General features: G+C 31.3%; 1 protein-coding gene across 1 annotated transcript; it reads right to left on the reverse strand.

Moving 5' to 3' along the window:
* Window positions 1-6,618: 6,618 nt before the first annotated feature.
* Window positions 6,619-24,790, reverse strand: LOC132716145 (protein expanded-like). The gene is made up of 13 exons (XM_060699343.1): window positions 24,683-24,790; window positions 19,515-19,679; window positions 19,103-19,193; window positions 18,415-18,494; window positions 17,630-17,709; window positions 16,873-17,059; window positions 16,045-16,269; window positions 15,738-15,809; window positions 15,159-15,330; window positions 14,593-14,793; window positions 14,197-14,292; window positions 12,932-13,902; window positions 6,619-11,992 (listed from the first exon to the last, which is right to left on the reverse strand). Exons 2-13 carry the CDS (start codon window positions 19,608-19,610, stop codon window positions 11,330-11,332), a joined length of 2,934 nt encoding a protein of 977 aa, XP_060555326.1. The 5' UTR covers window positions 19,611-19,679; window positions 24,683-24,790; the 3' UTR covers window positions 6,619-11,329.
* Window positions 24,791-24,893: the final 103 nt, after the last annotated feature.

Consider the following 24,893-nt stretch of genomic DNA (forward strand, 5'->3'; position numbering starts at 1 on the left):
TGCTTTATTTTAAATGTCCATACACATGCATATCTTCTTTTTACAAATTCTTTTGGAACATTTTTCATAATTTTGAGACAGGTATGTTTTAACTTATCACTCATCAGAATCAAATGTTCAAAATGAGCTGTTAGGATAGATGGATCCTTTGTTTTCCATTGTGGGTCTTCAAATTTTTTTATTTTCCTCAGAAACTATTTGTCTGAGTTCTTTAAATTATGATCTGTGACCTCTCTGCATGTCAAATTATTTACATAAAATAACAAGTGCTTGAAATAGAAGTAACTTTATAGTGGACTTTTTTATTAACAAATAGATGAATTTTTACTGAATTTGGCGAATCATTGTGGCATCATTGAATGGATTTTTTTTCAGTATTCAGATTGTTCTTAAAATAATGGTCAGCTCATATAAAGGGCTGCCACAACTAAAAAGAAAGTAATTTTTCTAAGAACATTCATGGGAACAGAATATTTAATCATTCAAAGCATGCTTGTATGGTATAAATTTTGTAACAACAATTGTGTTAAGATTAGTTACGTTGGTGCTGAAAATAGCACATCCTTTGAACAATATCTTTCTAAAGAATCTAATGTTGAATCATCTCTAAACTTAGTCAGTTATGCCTTGTTTAGCGTTTTTCATGGGCAGCTGATTAAATATAGGAATTAAAATTTTTTTATAAACATTTCTAGACTGATGAATGTATCTTAACAAAATGTAAAGGACCTTTGATTTTTATCCTGTCTTGAATGTTTTCACATTTGCATTATTTTTTTCTATTATGAAATGTGTTCACATGAATTTTCCATTGTCAGTTGTGTTCACATTATTTTTCCATTGTCAGATGTGTTCATACAATTTTTCCATTGTCAGATGTGTTCACATATTTTTCAATTGTCAGATGTGTTTACATTCACATCTTAGGTTCTTTTAAAAAGACAAAAGATTCATGAACACTTTAATAATTTTAATCAACAATGATTGAAAGGTCCTAAGTAAACTTGGTGTAATGCCTGGTTAGATGATTGTCTTTTCAAGCTTGTTAGTCCCCTACCGGTTTACCGGAGGGGACTTTAGGTTTACCCTCCGTCCGTCTGTCCGTCCGTCAGTCCGTCCGTCCACAAAACTGGATCCCGCGATAACGCAAAAAGTACTGAAAATATTTTAATGAAACTTGATATATGGATAGATGGCAGTATGGAGATTATGCACGTCTTTTTCTTTTCTTCCTATGTTGAAAATTCTGGTTGCTATGGCAACAAATAGACTGAAAATATGGCAAATTTTACACGTAACCTGGATCCCGCGATAACGCAAAAAGTACTGAAAATATTTTTATGAAACTTGATTTATGGATAGATGGCAGTATGGAGATTATGCACATCTTTTTCTTTTCTTCCTATGTTGAAAATTCTGGTTGCTATGGCAACAAATAGACTGAAAATATGGCAAATTTTACACATAACCTGGATCCAGTGATAACACAAAAAGTACTGAAAATATGTTTATGAACCTTGACATATGGGTAGATGGCAGTATGGAAATTATGCACATCCTTTTCTTATCTTCCTATGTTGAAAATTCTGGTTGCTATGGCAACAAATAGACTGAATTTCAAGATTTCTGATTCTAGTTTTTAAGTTTTTTCACTTTAAGTTCTTTATTTCTTAAGGTATTTTCTTAAAACTTTAAATATAAGTTGCTTGTCATCAACCACATCATATGTGACAAGGTTTACAACTCTAGCACAAAATTTATCAGAATTACCTCCCTTGAACTTAAAATTTTCATGAAAAAAACATTGTTTTTTTTAATAACTTCTTTTTTTGAATGTATCTACTTCAAACTTCATATAAATGTTTCTTATTATCACTCAACATTTGTGAGTGTACAATACTCTAGCAAGACTATTTCCAGAATTATGCCCCTTTTGAACTTAGACTTTTTTTTTGAGAAATTGGTAATTTTTACTCCAACTTCTTCACAGTGTGGCAATACCACGTGACATTGACGTCATTTTCGGCATCATTTCCAAGACAAATGTTGCTCGATTCGGAAAAGAAAATAGCCGTAAATATTTTATTTCTGTACCAATTTCTTTGGGATATGCACCAGTCTACGGGGAAAAATATAAGCTTTCCATAGAATATTGGATCTTCGTCAGTTTATAAGCCGTTTTTTCAAACACTTTGCCTAACCTTGGAAGTTGCTTGTATTAGAGCGGGCTTCAGTTGCAAGCTATTTCGTTTTCTGGCGTTATCTGGTCTACGCCATGATTAAAAAGTCAGGTTTACATCAACCGGGAGTACGGAAGGCAAAACTCTACCTAAATATGTTCATATTTTTATTATGAATGACATAAATCTTACATTTTTCTTCAATTGTCAATTCTGGCACCAGTTCCAAGTCGAAAAAAAGGACTACAGTTTAAAGCAGATTTTAGAATCCGTTGCAAATGCAAAGCAACATGCCTACCGTTCTCTTTCTATTATTATGTTAACCATGAAAAACATTTTATTTACTATACGATTAACATAAACACAAATGAATATTTAAATGATTTTTACTCGCTGCGCTATAAGTGATTTTAAAAGTCGTAAAATGTGGTCTGTATTTGTAAAGAAATTGATTTGCTCTTTTCACGGTAATGATTGTGAAAAATCTATTTGTGTCATGTAGCAATACTAAACGTGGAATAGAAAACAGAAACCCTAAATATCGCCCAAAACGGCAAAATTGAAAATGTTTCAGGCTCTGATTGACTTAGCTAGCCTGTCCAATGAACGTGCACATTCAGGATCACTTCGATTTGTATGCTGTGAAAAGGGTTACGCCTCAACGCGGCAATTTTAAAGTCAAATGTTATTCTTTTGTAAAGAGCCTTTGTATATATATATAAAGAACCTGTAGCAATCTTTTAGTATGATAGATTAAGCTTTTTAACACAGTGGCACTCGTTGATAAAAATATTTTTACATCCTGTTTTCATACCCACGGTAACCGTTTTTCGTGAACTGGATATAACTTCGTTTACTTAAGAACACTATTAAACCCTATCTATTTTATAATTGCATTTATTTCTGTTGATGAACTGCATATCTGACAAATTTAGTTAATAATATCAGTCAACTCAGCTTTATCAGAGAGCTCACCAATATAAACATTGTAAAGAGAGAAAGTGAACGGAATATTTATGGTTTGAAAACATTTAAATCGAGTAGAACTTTTTAACAATAATGTCTCTTTCAACTGAATAAAAACGATAGGGCTATTAAGGACAATTTCTTATCGATGTGGTCATTGGCTGTAAATGCATGGATTATTGCACGCGGCATGACCTGCAGATGTCCTCAACAGGCTTTTTAAAAATTTGTAGCATTTTAAGATTTAAAAAAGCATCGCACATTAAAATCTAAAACATGATAAACATGACGCATATACTAAATAAGTGAATTATCTGATATGTAAATAAAGAAGTAAGTCATTTGACAGTTGAAGGATAAAAAATGAATATACTCTTCAAATGTAATCGTAATTTTACTAAGCTTATGTTAGCTATATCAATTATTCAATGGACGCATCAGTGGCATATGGACCCCAGTCATAGATCTTGCCGATGTTGCTATTACAGATGTTAATGTAAATATTTATATAATTATTGATAATCATTGTTATTTTTGTCTTTTTGAATGTTTTGTTTCAAGAAATTTGACTGTGATCGATGGCTGTTGCTTTGTAAAATCATTTATCTGTTTACTATTTTCTACTTTGTTTACTCCACATGGCGTCCATTCTCGTTCTTATTCATGGCTATTTTGGGTCTTTTTGATAAATAGAGAATCATAAGTAATGCAACTAAGTAACAATACTATCAGATTTACAAGGCAAAGTTCCAAGTTCAAATTGTGTTTTAGTTTATCAAACTCTATAGAACTTTATTATACAACAATTCCAGAAAAAATATATACCTTTTAAAAGTCTCTCTTTTGAGGACAGAATAACCTATTCGTCACATTCACGAGTGTCAGTATTTGTCAGTTACTCTTTTTAAAAATAAACTGAAAAAATACCTTTAGCTTTACAACACTCGCGTTAAAGTGTAACCCTTTCCATATCATACAAAAGTGTTTTTTATATTAACTCTTTCTCTCACTAAGAGCATATATTTCTTATCAATTTCGCCATTGTGAAATAGAATAATTTTACTACATAGGATAAGATGAGCAATACTTTAAACATCTTCAAAACGAAACCAAAACATTATTTTCCGACAGGACTAAATCTACGTGATTTGACATGCGATACAAGTAAGTGTTGTTGCTTTAAGGAACAATCAGTTTTTTTCACAATCTCTCTGTGAACGATCAACAATGAAAAACTCAATTGTAGAAAGAGAACGGTAGGCATGTTGCTTCGCATTTGCAACGGATTCTAAAATCTGCTTTAAACTGTAGTCCTTTATTTCGACTTGGAACTGGTGCCAGAATTGACAATTGAAGAAAAATGTAAGATTTATGTCATTCGTAATAAAAATATGAACATATTTAGGTAGAGTTTTGCCTTCCGTACTCCCGGTTGATGTAAACCTGACTTTTTAATCATGGCGTAGACCAGATAACGCCAGAAAACGAAATAGCTTGCAACTGAAGCCCGCTCTAATACAAGCAACTTCCAAGGTTAGGCAAAGTGTTTGATAAAACGGCTTATAAACTGACGAAGATCCAATATTCTATGGAAAGCTTATATTTTTCCCCGTAGACTGGTGCATATCCCAAAGAAATTGGTACAGAAATAAAACATTTACGGCTATTTTCTTTTCCGAATCGAGCAACATTTGTCTTGGAAATGATGCCGAAAATGACGTCAATGTCACGTGGTATTGCCACACTGCTTCAATCATGATAGGATTTTAAAAATGTTATATTTTGATAACAGGGATGTTTAAAAAATAACTTTAGAGTCTTCTTCAGTCTGTCTGTCTGTACATAAAAACTGTTTCCTGTGATAACTTTTAAATAACTTTTTTAACAAATTTACTTAAAATAGGAACATAAGTGAATGGCCAATGGCCCTTCAGAATGTTGCTTGGGCTCTTACCGGTAGGGGACTTATGGATTGCTTGCAATACTATGATAATTGCTTGTTCATATATATAAACTATTACCCAATGTATCTTACTACGTCAGTTCTTGTCAGTTATTTCACAAGCTCTTAAAATACACTGGTTGAATAATGTGTTCAATGTATACTTCTTGTTTTACTGAGTACATATACAAAAAAGAAACAAAGACTTAACTACTTGTTACTTAGAAATATCTTAGAAAAAAAAAATCAAATTTCCTGATCCACCATTCAACAAACAATCTGAATTGTTTCTTTGCGAGTAGGATTCAAACTCACTGTGGAGAGGAGCAAGTGATTAGATTTCAGTGACCCGAAACCAGTCAGTCATGTAGGCCTCTTGCATTGAAACTAGTACTGTTATGTGCATTATTTCCACAAGTCTGCAATTTTGATGTTATTTTGTGGTGATTAATGCTTCTGAGGGATCACTGTTTTCACAAATTTCTAAACCTTTGCTTCTATCCCAGTGTTGTTTTCAATGAATCAAAGTTATGCCAAGACATCATAGGTGTTCTCAATGTACTTTTGTGTGTGATTTAACTAGCAATTTCTATTTTCAGCTTTTTCAGTCATTTTTGTTTTGCTTTTAGTTGGGAACAATTTAGTCCCTCTTTATATTTTTGTTGAATATTTAACAAATTTCCTAAATAAAGGACATAAAAACACTAGCATTGTGTTGTAACTTTGTGCCAGTACAGAATTATTTAGAATACATGTACAGTAAAAATGACCAGCATGAAACCATTACTAATTATATGCAAAAAAAAGTGTAGAAAGTGTTACAGCAGTGGCTTGTAAGCTGGTCAGTTTTAATTGCTTCCAAATGATAGCTTTTAAAGAGGTGAAATTTTTTAATAAAGTGTAAGACATGTGTAACATCATGTTGTACACGTCAGCTTCAACTTCCAGCCTCTTTTCGTCTTTGGATTTGCCTAAGTTGTATAAAAGTATAGCATACTGCATAATAAGGCCAATTTTGGCTACATAAACTATATTTTTACCAGGTTTTCAACAAAAACCTGTTTTAGTGATGCTGGTCAGTGGGCTGGATTAAAGTTTTTGCATGATGATGGTGTTGCAATGGACATAATAACTTTTTCTTAGACACCAGCTATAAAATTGTAGCTTTCAGAAGAATGCCCCTTGTCTAAACAACTGTGTTGTCATGATAATCAAGTCTCGTGTTGATACATTTTATACTTATAAATCACTCTACTTAACAGACAATTTTCCCAAAGAGGGACATAACTTCGAAAAATATAGCTTTTAAAATGCTGCACCTTGTCATGATAAGCAAGTATTCTTAGTGTCCTGTTGATAACTTTTATAATGTTTGAATAATACATTAAAGTTTTTACACAAAGATGACCACAATGATAATGCTGCAGCAATCATGATAGCTTGACTTATTCTTTGTAACAGGCAAGCTAAAAATAACAAAAACAGATATAAACAAATATTTGAAACAAAGAAAGAACCAGGAACTGATCATGATTTTATATATATTTATTGGGAGTATTCAGTAATATATATTTATATACGTGCACAGAATTCTCAACACTACCCAACTCTGTACATGTCACAGGTATGTTTGTTTCTTCACTTGGATACAAATTTATTGCAAGTTTAATATATCTGTTAACTTCATGATTTACTAACTAATATATAACTACAAAGTTATTTTCTTCTAGATTAAAGACCTTAAAAGAAATGCTTAAATTCTTGGAGACTTGCATATCTATTTTTCCACTTCCTAATTCTAAAAATATGTAAATGAATAAAAATGTCAAGATGAAACATTACCTATTTTTAGCCTGGAAGTATTTTTCTAATGTAAACTTGTATAACATTTCCTTTCTTAACTAGCTCTTGAAAAACAAGACTTTTTAAGGAAGTTTTATGTTTATGTACACGTCAATTTTTTATAACCATAAATGTTTGTTCATACAACATAATATAAAAACTTGAGTGAAAAAATAAAGTATACAGTAACAAAGGAGTGCACGTTATTCAGTCCAAAAGCACATATCAAGGTATATGTATAAAAACATCAAATAATATCTGCATATTTTCATGTTCAAATCATAAAACAAGGCATCAGCAGTAAAACGAAATTGGTGGGATAATATATTGCATACATGTATGGTTCAAAAACATTATGTAGCGTGGAAGAACTGATCAAATAAATACATAAACTGCCATTTCAAATCATTCACTTTTGACGATGTAATGTGACATTTCTACAATTTCTGCAAAACATCATGGAAAACTTTGTCAATGAAAGAACCAAGAATTCTGTTTTGTAATTAGAAGAAGAACTTTTTCCTTAAATCTGCATGCCTCCAGATGAGCCAAAATATTTTAAGAAAGTCAAGTCAACCTTGAGAAAAATTTACTAAGAATATAAGAAAAGAAAAAATATTCACAATTCAAGAAATAATTCATGTATATGCAATTTTAATTTGCAATATTAATCACCATATTACTACTGCACGACTAACACAGTAAGGGCTTTTTTGTGCATATTCTGACCTATTTTTTGTTAATTTTAAGTAGGTCTGAAGTGCTGTTCTCATTGTGGAAATTACTTTTTATGTTCACCTTGCAATATTTTACTTTTTAATAAATTTTAAAAATGTTCATGAAAATTAGCATGAATCTAGAGACATGCTGTTTTTATATTCATAAGTATCAAGATGGAATCTTAAATAATGGGAGACAACTTTTGAAAGAGCCCTCGTTCATGTATAAATAAATGAAAATCTGGACACTTTTTAAAACAATGATTTACTGTGGGTTTTTTTACTGTTTGGATAGCTGGAAACATTCACTTTGAAAATCTTACAGAAATATTTGGTTTAATTATTTGCTCTCTCTAGTTATGTTATCAGTAATTTTATTCATAATGGCTAATTAAAGAATAACTTTTTTTAAATCAATTCACTTCTTGTCACCTTACTGCAGTAACAGGTTAACTGTTATTTAATCATATAAGGAGTTTACCAGTTACTGCACTAAGGTGATGATTTGATCAATGATTTCATTGCAAAATTTCTCCTAAATATGATAATTTGCCTGTTCCAAGTTTTTTGTGTTGTTTTGTTTTTTTTATTCAGAATGACCACTTTCTATAATAAGAGACCCCATCTAGAATCTCTTCTTTTCTCTAATAATGCAGTCATGTAACAATATTAATATTTGAAAAATAAAACTTCACAAAACAAATAGTAAAAAAAATCAATATCAATATATTTTATCACAACTGCAAACTGTCACTGACAAAAAAGGGTGACAAATAAAAACCACCTTTTACAAGATGCTCATAAAGGTCAAATGTTGCTCACTTGGATATAAATGCAATCTCAATAACTTATCTTGAATGCCTTTTGACCAGATGAGCTAAATATGTTTTTATGGCAAACTGCAAAGAGTAGCAAAACTATATTTAGGTATTTTCCCAATTCTAAATATATAACTAAAAATAACAAGAATTCCCAAGGTACTGGTACAATAATAGGTACTGGCAATAGAAAAACCCTGATATAAAAGAAATTTGTTCATGCAAAACAAAAAACGTTACAAATGTCTGAAAAGTTTTTTTTACAAAAGAAATGAATGTCATATGAACATTTGCAAAAAGTAACTTTCTTTACAGAAAAATGGTCTTTAGCCTAAAAATTCTGGAAAAAGGGGAAATCACTCAATGGAAATGTAAACAAATTTTAAAGTTAAAATTGCAGACTAGGCTTGATTGATTCTGTTGATAAGAGAAAAAGGAAAATGCAACATCTATTTTTAATAAAAGAAAATAACTAATTTGTAAACATCAAATGTGACATTGTTATTTATTTGATGGGTAGATAATGCCATTCACTGACCTTACTTTTAAGGGTATAGATCTATATCGATTTGTCTGTAATTGAGAATTTCCAACTGTATCCTGATAACAACCGTTTCATTGTTTCTAAATTAAAGAATGATCATTGAAAATTGAGATTCCCTAATTGTATTTGTTGACAAATTCAGCATTGTAAATTCAGTAACATGTTATGCTAGGTGCCTTTTATAATATTATATAATGCAATTTTTTGTGAAACTCTACCATTTAACTTTTCAGAAAATTAAAACACTATGGACAATTGTGGATTATAAAAAACTGTTGAAGTAAAACAATTTTAAAACAAAGATAACAAATGTTTCTCAGTTCAGTATAATCTTAAAGACGTAATTATTTAATAAGGTATAAAAACAACAACGACAACCTGTACAAGAATATAAAACTCTAGATCTCTCTCTCTGTACATTATTATAATGATTTGGAATAAAATCTAACTCTGTGTTTACATATATGTACAAAAAAGGTTAAATAATCTATATAAATATTGCACTAGATGCTAATGGAAACTATACACAAATGACACAATGTTATCTATAGTCAACAATATAAAAACACAAGACATTTTTTACATGTGTATTGTAAAACGTTCAGAAATATTAAAACTGGAAGAGCTTTGTAATAATTCACATGGTACCTGAATATACATAACTGGTTAGTAAATAAACAGTTTCTATGCATTTTCTATTATCAAAACAATATAACACTAATCTTTTAATAGTCATGTATGTCTAGAGCCTTCTGATTCTAATAATTTAAAAATTTTCAGTCAAAACCGAAACTGGCCACATAAAATCTTGTTTACAAAATATAAGGAATGTGTCTGAATCAGTGAGAAATTGCATTCATTATCAAACACACTTTAAAAACAATTACCATATACATGTTCCAGGATGTCAATTCCTCTGTTTAAGGCAACATATGACATACTTTTTTTTCGATGTAAAAATATAATCAATAAGAATTTACTAGGAAAATTCATATTTTTGTAAAACGTTTAAAAAAATTAATTTATCAAATATATAAAATAGATTTCATATGAAAATTGATCTTTTCTTAAGACTGTAGGACATTTACATAAAATAGATTTTCTTAAAACTGTAGGACCATTTACATAAAATAGATTTTCAGTTACAAGCCAAAATAATTTATACTCTATGAAGGTCAGATAAAACAATACAAGTTAAATGCTTGTTAGTAAAACTTCTCAATAATGGTAATATCACAAAGTTTGGCAAAGATATGCAAATATATCATCAACATCATAGGAAAAATATCAAACATAGAAACTTATAAAACAATCATTTAATGCAATCACATTCCCACAATAAAAACTTTTTTTATGGTCTCACCATTTCTGTATAATTTAATTCTGTTTATTACTGATACAGTAACATTAATTTTTAAGTGATTAAGACTTTTTTTTCTTCAATTCTCGATTTAACCCTTAATCTGCTGAATGATCTTAAGTGGACTTGTCCAGCTTCCATATTGGAACTGTCCATTACCAATTTTAGGGAAATCAGGATAAAAATTCCAAGTTGTTCATCCAACATTATAAAGCTTGGTCAGACTGCACAGATGTGCTGACAGGTCTAGTTCTATATTGGTCACAATGGTATATCACCTTAGGTTCTCGCAGCATAAGGGTTAAACTAAAACTGTAACAACCAGAAATCACTGTAAACATTATTAGAAATACAACAGACTTACAACAAAACACATAGATAGGACACTATACCTTAACTTATACCTACACAATTATGCTTTATCTAATTTTCAAAGTAGCCAAGTCAAAATATATGTTCTTCCCAAAAAGTCGTAAAAGTATGAAATAATCAGTGATCTTCTGTTTTTCTAACAGATATTATGAAAAAGGTAATATATCAGTTTAAGTATTGAATATTTAACTCCATAAATTAGGAAACTTAAAAAAAATGTGATTGAAAGCCATTATGATTAACAGCAAGGGTTGTTTTGAGGTGACCTCGTGGCATCCATTAAAATTTTGATATGAACAATATAGCTTATTTCAACTAGAAAACACATAATTACATAACAGAGTCATGAAAATGTTAGTGTATAGTCAGTAACTGATAGATGTACACCATATACATCTTCTAATGAGAAGATTATGTTAGGTGGTATGTAAAAACATAAAATTTCATAATATTGTAGCAATGTGGCAGATAGTTACATTTCTTACATGTATGTATAATCTTGTTTGACAGAAATATCTATTTTAAGGTAATCACATAAAAGATTGGTCCTTTCTTGTTGTTTTGTTGTAATTCTGTTGTAAAATTATCATGCAATCCCAATATTTTCATTCATTAAAGATTTATGTCTAATATTAGCTTCAGTAGAATTATGTCCGCCACTTGATAACTTTGGAGGAATCATTAACTGTGAAGCAATAAGTTCAGGTGACTTTTCTGTACTCTGACCTCCCGCAGATGTGTAAGACAACGCGGCAGCCCATGATGTTTCAGAATTTAAATCTGTTAAATTTTGTGGCACACTTCGATGATTTTCTGACAAATTGTTATTTCCAGTTGTCAAGTTAGCTAATTGTGCATCTAAATCAAAACTTTCACTATGCCAGCTAAAAGGTCTGTGGGAGTTGAAAGAATTGTTAACTAAAGTTCCTGTCGAGCTACCAGGGTAGCCTGATATTGAAAGTCTACGCACATCTGTATCATGAGAGATTCGGGAAATTCGTGAATCTGTTGAACAAATCGAAGACATATCATAGGAGCCTGCGATACTGCCAGATCTACTGTGAATAGGTTGTAATGTTTTGTCATTGCATAGTGCGGTAATAAATGGAAGTGAAAATGCGTGAGATTGACCTCTAATCTCCTCAATCTCAGGGTGAAGAATTTCCTTCTTGTTCATCACTTTTATATGTGTTGGCTTTCCTTTCTTCTTGTCTCCGGTCTCACTAACCTGTACCTCCGGATCAGTTATCTGTTGAAGAAGACAATATCATATCAATAAATACTAAAATCATAGCAAAATGTAACAACAAATAAAGTTATCAAGTAAATATAACTAGCAATTAACTAGTCCAATCATAGCAGACATGCGAGATTACAACGAAATTCGGCAGCATTCATTAGAGACACTGGGAGGTAACTCTGGTGTTGATTTTTGTTTTAGAAAAAAAAAATGTTTTGAATTATGTTAGTTCTGGCTTCCATAACTTTATACGTTGCTTTTATTTTGACGTTTGGTCTATCAGTACTATAAAAGTCTTTAGCAAGAAACATGTGTGCATTCGATATCCGATATTTAAAAAATGGAATCGATATGGAATCGGATAACAAAGATCATTGATACACCGATATCGATTGAATCGATTACACCCCTACCTTGGTGTATTATTTTTGGCACAATTGGGCACTATTGTACAGTAGAACCACTTATATCTGGATAAATTCCTCACATGAAAATTCTTGTGATAAGAAGCCACCTTTGTGAGGTGCAAATATTTTGAAGTGAGCAACCACTTGGCCACAAAATTCACCTAATAATCTTCTACTGTTAATACTAGAAGTAAATCATTAGATGAGAACATCGTACGCAATCAAAACTACCACTTCAAGTTTTTTGCAGTTAAATAAATCTTAACTGACCTAGTATAGCTACATTTTAAATTAATTAATTTTTGAAGTATTTCTTTCCTTTATCCCATTTCAAAAATCTTCCCTGTATACAAATTTGATGTCTCTTTCATTTTGGGAGTTTTGAAATCATACCAGCATCAATAGCCATGATCAAAGAGTAAAATAATGTACATGTATATCGTTCAAGACTCGGTACATAATTATGATGATTCAAACTTTTCAATTTCACTGTGATTTTAATAAAGTAGACAATACTTAAATAATAGCAAATGTTTTATACCTTTATATCCATAGCATCATGGGCTGCATCATGTTCAGGTAACTGTGTGACTGCCAGTTCTGATTGTTTCTCGGTCTGCAGGTGTTCTACAGGTATATCCTTCAATGCTTGCTCATCTGAGAAGGGTATAGGTGGCAGTAAAACCTCTTCAGCTTCCTGTAACATCCCATCATCACTCTGATAACTGAGGTCTGAAACTAAACCTTCACTACTGTGGTAGCTTAAGCTAGAATCTGGCAGTAATCCATCCCCACCTCCTATATGAATAGCATCTAACAACATAGCATCACTGCTACGGTAACTGGCCACTGAATCTTGTGATAACAGTACAACATTCTCATAGTCATGTGATGTCACTGTACTCATACTTGTGTGTTGTGATGAATGCGTTGACAGATCACTACCGAAAGATTTATGAGTTCTGTGGTCGGAAGACCCTGACCTAGATACTGACCTGTGAGGATAATCTAAATCCTCCATGTGGAAAGACGGTACATGCTTCAACTCAGGTGTATCAACCAAATGCGGTTGATTCGGTGGTAACATACTGATATTTAAGTTTTGATGAGCTCTTAGTTCTGCTAAAATATCTTTAAAACTGTCTTTTCGGCTTGCACTACGACTTGATGGCTGAGAAGAAGTTTTCTCTCTTGCACCGGTTTCAACCTGTATCTCAGAATAGACAGGTATAACAGGACTATAAACACCCGACTGTGTCGGCGGCTGCTGCTGCTTGTATCTTTTTCTGTAACTTCCACTACTACTACTATCCAATGAATAAGCCTCTGATTGGCCACTCCCACTACGATCTGATTGGACACTGCCTGAACTAACATTGTTCTGATTGGTTAATCTATAAGGAGGGGAGTGTATTGGCACTCGATTGGAAGGGAAGGTGTATGCATTAAACTGACTGCTATGATCTAATACAGGACTTCTATTGGCACCTGGTAGCGGAGATGGTTTATAACCTAAAAACACAACATACCCAATAAGATACATGTAAAATTAGTCATAGTAAGTAATCTTAGGTGTTCAAAAAAGATAGAATCAACTCTTCTGAGATATTTTCTATAAAAGAAATTATATTCACTTAGAAAATTTGTTTTACATATTGAACATAGTTTGTTCATTTAATATCAACTTGAAAATTGTATTATCATACATAATATTATATGATATATTAATATGGTGCAGAATAAAGAAATGTAAATTTCATTAACAAATCAGGCAAAACAAATATTTTATCTATAAATATCCCTGACCTGGAAGAGTTGACACAATTTTGCTCCTTGTCTGACTAGGTGTATTCAGTAACATTCCTGATGGCATTGGCGGTGCATCTATAATAATTTCACGATCTGTAACATATTCATGTATGTCCCTTTTACATTTTGTTATTGATAACATACTTTTCAATTATGTATTCTTTAATATAAAAAAATACTGATATACTAATTTTTTTTCTAAGCTTCAAGGAGTTCAAATATAAATCTTAAAATTTCAATCAAGTTTTATGATAAAACATAAATTTATAAATAACTGAAAAAAAGCGACCTATTTAAGTTCAAATGTCAAAAAAACCTACTTTTACCAAGTTTACAAATTATTTACATGACTTCAATTTAAAAGAATGTCAATTATCTATTGGCTACACTTACCATCATTTTCTTCAAAACTGACTGTCATTTTATCACTGGCTATACCAGATGTAGTGTTAGAACTTGTATCACTAACTACAGAATAACGATTACCCATTGCTGTTTTCGAGCGTGGTGAAATATTTGAACGTAAAGATCCAGGTGTATTAACTACATCCTTTGGCTCACCATGTACATATGATTCTCTATATCGCCTTTTATCTGTTAACAAAAACAAAAATTATTATATCATGCATATAAATATGTTTCCCATTTTTCATGAAAATGTTTATCAAAAATATTTTATAAAATCTGTTCTGATATCATATATAATATTTGCTTAAAATTTCAAATCTAAAATGGGTAACTAAAATTGCTTTTTCTCTAAATCTGTTGAGGAATTCCTGCTATTCAATGCTAACAGTCAAACAACATTAACAGTAATTGTACCTCAAAAATATTTGTCATAAGCCAAATCCGAAAAAAATTGCTTGATCAGATTACTACAATAACTATGTAAAATGAAAATTATAAAATCTTTACGATAGGTTTTAATAAAGTGAACCATTTTAGACCAAATGCCTTACCTTCTTCTTCCAAATGCCTAATCTCCATTAACTTTGGTTGTATAGCCATTTGAAACATGTGTGTATTCCTTGATAAAGTTAATAAATACTTTGATTTAACATCAGAGTCTGTGTAGTATGTGAACTTTCTACCTGATGGCAACCCAACTGACCGGATTTCAAATTTCTTTTTCTGTAATATACAATATCATCTTTATAAATATTATATATATAACAAGATGCTGTAAGGGAGATAAATCAGAAATAATATAATAACAAGTAATCTGCCCTTTAACAATCAAAGTTAAATTTGATCATTTTGAAGTTACTGATCATAAGTAAAACTTAACTGGCAAAATGCCATAGATGTCCATTACTGATTAAAAATTGTAACAAGGGCAAAACTGTGAACATATATATTTTTAGATCCCTGCCTTTTTAAAATTGATCCCATTTTCACAATTAACATGCATTCCATGTTAAATCAGACTATTTTTCAATGGCTTTTGAGATGTATCTCAGTTATACTAATTTTCTTTCAAAACTGGAGCTAATATTGATTGATTGTAATTCATAGTCTACCAAATATATATAACTTACATCAAATGTTAATTTTCCTATATCTGGCCATAAAAATGTTGATATCAAATCTTTAAACCCATCTTCTAAATCCTGTAAAAAAACAAAAATGTTTTCTTAATTATACAAGACAATACACCTGTATATTACCAAATACAAAATGAAGTCATACTGTATGTGAAGAAAAATTAAAGAATGTATTATATATGAAATCATGATTTATGTAATAATAAAGTTTTTCTTGCAGCTGTACTTTTAAATGGAGATCTTTATCAATTTTTATATGTCATAAAATCTGAATATCAGGTTCAGTTGTTGTGTTAATCACCTCATAAATTTCTATTCCTTTAGCACATATTCCAAGCCAGGCATTCCAAGCTTTATCTGTCTTTTTCTTGCGAAGTCTATAAAAGTGAAGATTATGTGGCGACGGCGGTACAGATGACTCCTTAATAAACCTCCATTCTGCTTCACTGCGAGACACACTCTGTAGATCTTTGTGCACAACTGGCGTGTTATTTACAAGATACGCCTTACCATGCATTTCTACCATCTACAATAATAAAAAAAAAATCGACATTATTTTTAATCATTAAAAGACAGCGATTTTTATCATTTCAGTTTAAAAGGTAAAGAAAACAATTTATTGTAAATATCTATCATTAATATCAACACTTGAACAGGAAAAGCCCTTCAATTATTCAAAATTCTGAAGACCTTAGCCTAGTAGTTCTATATAATTGTTACTCTTCAAAGTCAAACATTTATAACCACTTCACATCTTCAAAAAATGGTCGCAAAACATTAAATCAAACAGTGCTCACTCCTGCGTTACATTCTATATTAGAAACCTAGTATGTTCATTAATTTAAGACATAAACTCTATACTTCAGTGGATAAATCATGTATATATGAGTTATTCAAATATGACTTTTATCAGAATCTACAGGTGATAATTAAATATACCCATTGGATCAGTGCAGACGAAGATTAACAAGCTCATCTATGCCCTGTGATTATAGCCGTCACTGTTTGCAGTCAGTACATAATTTCAATTTTCCCTTAAATGAGGAAAGCTTTTATCCCGATTAAAAAATGGAATAGTCTATTTACAATATTTAGCATGGTAAGGGTTAGACAGTTTTACATGACCTACCCAGGCAGGAAAGTACTCCCTTGGGTCAAAGTAGTTATCTTGTACCACTGATGACTGGTAGTTACCAAAATCTGCTTGGAGAGCATACCCTGCTATCTGGAAACACTTCTCCTCTAAACTCCCATGGTTGTAGTTTAACACATTATCTTTTAGTTGTAAATAATAGAGGTGACGAGTTACTTTCTCCCTACAAAAAAAGTTAATTTACACTAATTTTTCTTTTTTAATATCTTTTCTAAATTTGAATAATGGATTTTCCCTGCATTCAATTGGGATCTGTTCATTGTTGTTTTAAAGAATTGTAGTACCAGAGTAATAACTATGAGCAAATAACAATGTAGAGTCTGGCACTGAAAATATGTTCAAGCTTGCTTTTAAATCTACTAACAACGCACTTTAACATCAGTTTCAAGAATCAAATTCTTTTTCAAGACAATTTCAGATTAAGAAACCACATATTTTACAAATAACAGCCTCATCATCATATGGCCGAAAACGAACTGATTTGAGATGCGTCACGACAAAACCCACATAGTGCGTTTGCGACCAGCATGGATCCAGACCAGCCTGCGCAGTCTGATCAGGATCCATGCTGTTCGCTATCAGTTTCTCTACTTGTTATAGGGTTTGTAAGGGAACAGCATGGATTCTGATCTGGATCCATGCTGGTCACAAATGCACTATGTTGGTTTTGTCGTGACATGGCTCATTTGGTTTCAATTTGCTAGATTTCTTATTTGTAAGTATAGATACATACCTTAGCAGCACCACTTGGTCCACATAGAACTGTACACGAAAATATAATGTGAGTATTGGTTTTCCATGACCATCAAACCCCTAGGAAACAAAAGACAAAATAAACAATATTAAGCTCCAGTGTATATATAATTATCACCAATTAGTGCTTGTGTCAGTGTTATACATTTTTAATCAGCTTCACTTTTATCTTGATACTTTGTCATATTTTTTTTTACTTTCTCCGGTCTTGAATTCCAATAATATAGTTCAGGTCATACTTATAGCATTTTCCACTTTTTCCATGAAAAATATGTTCAAGCTAGCTTTTAAATCTTTTAAATGATTCAATGTTGATTTTAAAATATTTGTTTATCTCGTTGTTTTTTTTTAACGAAGATTTTATAAACAGATTGTTTTAGTCATATCTCAATGGTTGATCCAGCTCACTGACTTTCCTGGATAACTAATCCGTAATTACCATTTTTTCTGCAAGTGACAAACTACTTTTCCCACATGATTTCTGAATCAACAGTGAGAGACAAAAGGCCACAAGACTCCATGTCCTAGATAAATTGTCATGGAGAAATTATTCATTGACTGATGATCTAACCAGCAACTCATGGATTACTGATCCAATGCTTTACCAATTGAGCTAAGCGAGCAGACAGCTCCATTGAGATGAAAGCAGTAAACTTTCACATGTACAATGGTACCCAAGTTTTAACACCTCCCCTTTGTATATAAGGTATATATATAAGATATCTCAACATTCAGGTTCAGTATAAGAACTATATCTGAACTTACATCTCCAGGTCCAGCCTTCCAAGTCTTGTGTGCATGTTTATGAACCTTGTCATCATTGGATACAAAATGGTATTCCCCTTCTACAAAATTTAAAAAAAAAATTGAATTTGCAAAGATATATTATACAAGCACATTTGTTTGTTTCATTTTACGCCTTTTCCCAACAGTATTTCAGTCATATAGGCGGGTAGTTTCCTAACCATTGTTCCTGGAGAGTTACACCAGTACTAGAAAACCTTCCTCCGTGCTAAACTATCAAAGCATCTCCCGGGGATCGAACCCAAGCCAGAGAGGTAACTGGATTAGAAGTCATCGACTCTAACCCCTCAACCAAGGAGGGCGGTTATACATATGTATTATTGCACCATACCTTTTCTTCCCTTCAAAACTAAAAATCGAAACCCCCCCCCCCCCCCAAAGAAACCAGCATGTTTACTTTATATCAAAATAAAACCTAATGATGGAATAGTAAAAAGATTAGTAAATATATATCATTTTTACCCTTAACCTGCTCAAATGAAAAGTAATAACCTTTGCCACCAGCATCCATACAGTCTAACCAGGTTCTTTACTGTTTGTTGACAAACTTTAGTTTTCATTTCATACGATAAAAAGTTAATGATGAAAAGTTCTAAAAACCCAGCTGGTTAAGGGTTAGCATTATAGAGAAATTACAAACTATAGTTACCTTTCTTAAATGCAAGCCCAAAGTATTCAGTCTCTCTTAATGTAAGATGTGTCGCTACTTGGTTGAAAACATCTTGGAACTTTGATTTTACCTGAAATATAAATTTGAAGAGTTAATATAATATTGTTATCTTATTGAAGTTATTCTTAATAATTAGTTTAACTGTAAAAAATTCACTGCATCATAATTTATTTTAAACAATTATTTAAAACATTCAAGGGCAGTATTTCCAAAGCTGGAAAAAAAATTAAATGTTCAAATTCATTATCTTAATTGCTATCCTATTAAATGATACTTTTATACTACACATTGTAGAAATATAACATTTATATGTATACTACATTGTAAAAAATATTAAATTGTAGGATCTGGTATATACATATTTATAATGTTAATATAAATAATTACTTACATCAACATAGCAAACATATTCCTCTTTGTTTAACAGCTGCACACACACTGCTTTTCTTTTTTTCCCTAATGTCTGTGACCCGGATAGTGTAGACATTGTATGCCTCTACCCCAATACGGCTAACATAGAGCCATTTAAAATACAACTAACCACTATTGTCATCACCTAAAACAAACAATCAATGTTAGTAGACAGAACAATATGTCAACTAGAAACTGTACACACCAAGATCCATACTGTAAAAATTAGAATCACAATATTGATCATTTTATTCAATTAAAGAAAGAATGTCTGGGTAAGAACTGAAAGTCACAAGATCTGGATTATTTCAATTTACATGACACAAGGGAAGAAAAATTTATCTGTAAATAAGGAAACTAACATTAGCAGTAAAACTAATAAAAAAGCATAAATTAGTTAGGTCTTAATGAAAAATTGTAATAGTAAAAATTAGGATAATACTGGCACAATAATACAGCAAAAGTGATGCCATCGTAAAAAGTTTCGGACAAAATAAATGTGACTATTACATTCTATGCTGAGATCTTAGTGAACTTAATCCTTAAACTATCAGGCACAGATCCAGAAATTTTTAGTAGGAAGATGGGGGGCCTTAAGTTTGAAATAACCTAACCCTTCTTACCAGGTATCTTCTCCTAGGTATAAAAAGAGTTTAAAACTATTTAAGCAATAAAGTTAAATATACAAATCCTGATAAAACATTATCATCACATTCATGAGGGCTATCACTACTTTAACAATAGACCTACTAAGCGGCTCTTTTCTTAAGACTAATTTTTACTCAGTATCATTCAAATGCTGGAATCAGCCTCTACATTGACCAAGAGTAATCTACTGAAACTGCCCAATGACCTTAAGTATATTAAATATAAGGCCATCCTTACAAATATATCTGTTTGCTATTGCCGACCCGGGGCTACAAGGAGTGGGTCAGTAGGTAGGCTTTTTTTTTATATATGATTTTCATGGAACTTTTTGTGATCAGCCACCTCATATTTGCTTCTTAGGATATAAGCACCCCAATCTATAAATGAATCACAGGACATCTGCCCCCATTGCACTCTTAATCTTATGTTTAAATTATAATGCATTTACTTAAATAACAATGCATTTATTGTCGTATTTTTACTTAAACATGAGCTAAAGACAACAAATACCAGTACTTTTAACAAATTCCCAATCTGACATCTGCCTACCCACTCCCACTCTATTAACAAATCAATGGACATTTGCACCCCAAACTCTAGTGAAAATATATCTGTTATATAACGTGAAAAAATACATTATTTTCTACAAAACAAGTTGTGTGTTCCTGTGTATTAACTGTATTTGATCACAAAGGAATAGGCTATGAATTACCTTTTTATATAAAACTTCAATTGAGAAACATGGACAACTTTGTAAATTAAAATATATATACTGGCTTGGGAGTAGTTCCCATACAAAATAAGTACCTGTATTTTTTGTGTAAATGCCCTTTTTTTTCATGCATGCTTTAAAAATTGGTATCAAATCATGCAGATTTACACAATAGACAAAATCTAAGTGTCAGGTCGGCAGCAGATACAAGAAGTTTTCATTTTAAAATACTTTCACTTGTTTGTTGTAAAAACCTGCACTTGGATACATTGGGGGCTTAAAAAAAAATTGCCATATGAGTTTTTCAATAATACCACCTATGTACAGACAGATAAGTGGGCAATATGATGAAAACTTGTTTAAATATCAGAATTTTGCCCTTTATTACCATATTTAATAACTTTATGGCTTTACTGAGTAAAATTTCATGAATACAAGCTTTTCATTGGATATAAATGTGTTGGGATAACAATGTCAGCCTTCAGTTCATGCTGTATTTCCTGAATGACATACATGTATCTACATGCATTTGCCTCTGGAACATAGTTTTTTCAAGTTCAACAATTATAAATCAAAAATAGGACTGATATTACAACAATTGTATAATTGGTATGGGCAGGGATTTTTTTTTGCTTATTTATAGCCGATATTTGGTCATACATGTATTCCCAACTGAAAATAGTGTATTATTTTCCCAATACATAAAATATTCCCAATTGAAAGTTACAAAATAAATATATTGAATAACAATTTCTAAAAAATTTTGAAAGAAACTTAGTAAGGGCTTCTTCACTGTTATGGTGCTCAAATGTTTGAGGTTGCCATCCTACTCCTAGACAGCAATTCTTTATATTCATGCAATTACTGCAAAATTTAAATCATGCATTTTTCCCAATTTTTATCAAAACATTGCTAAAATTCCCAATTCCATGGGTATGGGTCATGTTCCCAAATCCTGGAAAAAAAATTCTGATGGGTCATATATTATGCAAGGGAACTACTTCAACTTGTAGTACTTCTCTTCATATAAAATAAAAGGTCATTAAATTGTTGTGTAACAATCAATTTTTTGGTGAGTGAGCGTATAAAAACATAAATTTTATTAAATAAACTATAAAGTATAATTTTTGTACTCAAACTACTTGCATGCCAGTATATTTGTATCATAACCTTTTGACAAACTTTAAGCCAAGTATTTGTTTAATGGCTACATCATAGTACTATTAGTAGACATGTTTATCATTATCACTTTACCAAACCATGAATTTGAGTAACTGTAATAACATCTATGCTCCTTGTATGCATGTTCAATTTTAATTAAATAACCCTCTTAGCTTTTTAATGACCTTTGAAATTTTATACATGGGGTCAATATTTTTATGATCCGCTAAAACTCAGACTGGAAGAAACACTGAAATATTAAATTTGTATTTTATCAAATAATTTAATCAATATTTTAAAAGGCAAACAGACTGATTTAGTTAACATTAATAATTTTATTGATCTACAGAAGAAAAATGCTGTTTGTATAGTCACAAAGGAATCAGGGTCAGCTCCGCCCTCCAACGTACTTGGGCTGGCCACTTTTCAATTTATTAATATATTGGTTTGTTTTATTACAAATAATTTAAGTTAAATACAATGTAGGAAAAGGACTGTTATTATCAACCGGCACCACTATTATTACCAATTAATTTACCACGTGTATGTAAATGGTACCGAAAAATCAGTTGATAATTATGATTGACGCAATCATTCAAAATTGATTTATGACACCTGCAACTAATTAGAAGCTTATTATAATAAGTAAGTAATAGACAAAGCATCGAAACATGAGGCTATCTGATTTGTACAAGGGTGGCAGTGTTTTGCTGTTCTTTCTCTTTTGTATCATAGTCAAATATAAAAACACGTACCCTGTTGTCACAATATGAAACCCCAGAAAAAAGTAACCAATGAACGAGCATCTGAATATGATATTTCTATGATCTATCGCTTTCCCTTTCTCTGCTGTCAGTATAAGTAAAGGAAGTGGCTAGCCGTACGGGCCCGTACGGCTAGCCAAAAGTTCTAGCTGTACGTGAGTCACGTACGACTAGCCAGGACTCGCTGCATTGTCTAGCCGTACGGCACTTTTCAAATTTATATAGAAGCCGAAAATACATATGTTATTTCATGACTTTAAGCGAGGATTTTAACCAAGAAATAGTAATTGTCTTCGTATATTTACTTTAAATAGAGATTAATCGCCTTGTTGGCTACAGTAAAAAAAGTACGAATATCGATCTTTATCATCTCAAGACATCGAGAAAAAATAGCGTTAGGTCGCAGTTAAATAACATCAATTGAAATAGTTTACAAAATTTTGATAATAATCCTTTTTTGTTTCATAGAGTTTAATTTTCGACACCTTTAAAATGAAAAAAAAAAGAAAATAATTATTGTTAGGCTCTGATATTTGCGTCAATTACCGACGGTATAGAAGTTTGTCCACCATTAAGGAAAGTTTGCATGTTCCGTGAAACGCATTTTAAAATTCTATTGTCAGTCCCTGGGTAGGCTTTAATTAAGGCTTATTAATTGATTGTGCTTTTATGTTCGATATTTATCTTCTGTATTTGAAAATTATACAATTATTTTTGCTTTTCACAGGTTTTTTTGTTGTTCTTTTTATTTATTTATTTATTTATTTATTCCACTCCGATCATTATTTATTCGATCCATGTGCTTAATTAACCAAAAAACATCTTTCAGTCAAATAAAACAACAAATCATAATCATGAGGCACAAAATAACACATGCATGATCGACTTCTATATAATTTTGAAAAGTGCCGTACGGCTAGACAATGCAGCGAGTCCTGGCTAGTCGTACGTGACTCACGTACGGCTAGAACTTTTGGCTAGCCGTACGGGCCCGTACGGCTAGCCACTTCCATAAGTAAACCCCAGACTATGATACAAACTGTGTTTATGTCAAATAATTTTAATTTTATTGATTAATTGAAGATCACTTTACAAACAAAAAGCATCAAAGGAAACACATTTGTATTATACAATTTATATAAATTTTCAACAAATCTGCAAGAATAAGGGTAACAAATTTCTTTAAAATACTTTAATTCAGCAGATGTAAAATGTACAACTAAATAATAATATACCAGATATCTCTTACTACATTTAAAACAGCTTGCCTTGATAACATGCAAGTAATCACTTAAAAGTTTTAAATATATTTTTTTAAAAAGTGGGCCGAGTTGACTTGTGACGATTTGGTTAAGAGCCGAGTAGAGTCCTTACTGTCACAAAGAAATTTAAACAAAATTTTAACACAGGCAGTTCAAATAAAACAAGTTATGTGACAATTACTTTATTATCAATACCAATGGCATTACATTTAACATTTGGGAGTCAAAGATTTAAAGTCCAGTATGTCTTGGAGCAAATGATAAATAAAGTCATTTAATTTTCTCTCCAGTATATTCAACTTTATTTTGTTATTTAAGTTTCTAACAGACTAATATGTTGCAAACATATCCTTCTCAGTTCTAATGACCATTTTTATAAGATTCAATAAAGTTTATCATTACACATTAAAAAATACACAACCCTAAAATAGATAATATTTCAAGAACGTGTTTTGCTTTGTGACCAACCCCTTTGAAATGTTTAGCATGCAACACCTAGGACACCTGTGGAATGTGCACAGTATTTCAGTATTAGTAGCATAATCGTATGAAACAATAAGGCAAATCGGGAGCAAATGAGTTATTTTATTGAATAAATTACCATTAAAAGGTTGATAATGATGTGAACATTGTTGAATTAGATAAATTCCAAACATTCCAATCGTCTTTACTCTTCTCCAACAGAGCCTCGTTTTGAAGTGTAAACTTAATCTCTAAAAAACAATTCTGTTTTAAAAAGAAATTATTAAGATTTAAAGAAAATAATTTAAAATTTCGGAGAAATTAAATATAATTCTTTCAATTATATAAAA

Source organism: Ruditapes philippinarum, unplaced genomic scaffold (assembly GCF_026571515.1).
Source record: "Ruditapes philippinarum isolate M1 unplaced genomic scaffold, ASM2657151v2 ctg128_1_1_1_1, whole genome shotgun sequence".
Lineage (NCBI taxonomy): Eukaryota > Metazoa > Mollusca > Bivalvia > Venerida > Veneridae > Ruditapes > Ruditapes philippinarum.

What these genes read in the sequence shown, in the direction of transcription:
- LOC132716145 (XM_060699343.1), bottom strand. Translation starts at nt 19,610, where the DNA reads ATGTCTACACTATCCGGGTCACAGACATTAGGGAAAAAAAGAAAAGCA. An exon ending in GGAAGGCTGGACCTGGAGAT is followed by an intron (nt 17,710 to 18,414) that starts GTAAGTTCAGAT and finishes TTTGTTTCCTAG; the next exon opens with GGGTTTGATGGTCATGGAAA. An exon ending in AAGGAATAGAAATTTATGAG is followed by an intron (nt 15,810 to 16,044) that starts GTGATTAACACA and finishes GTTTTTTTACAG; the next exon opens with GATTTAGAAGATGGGTTTAA.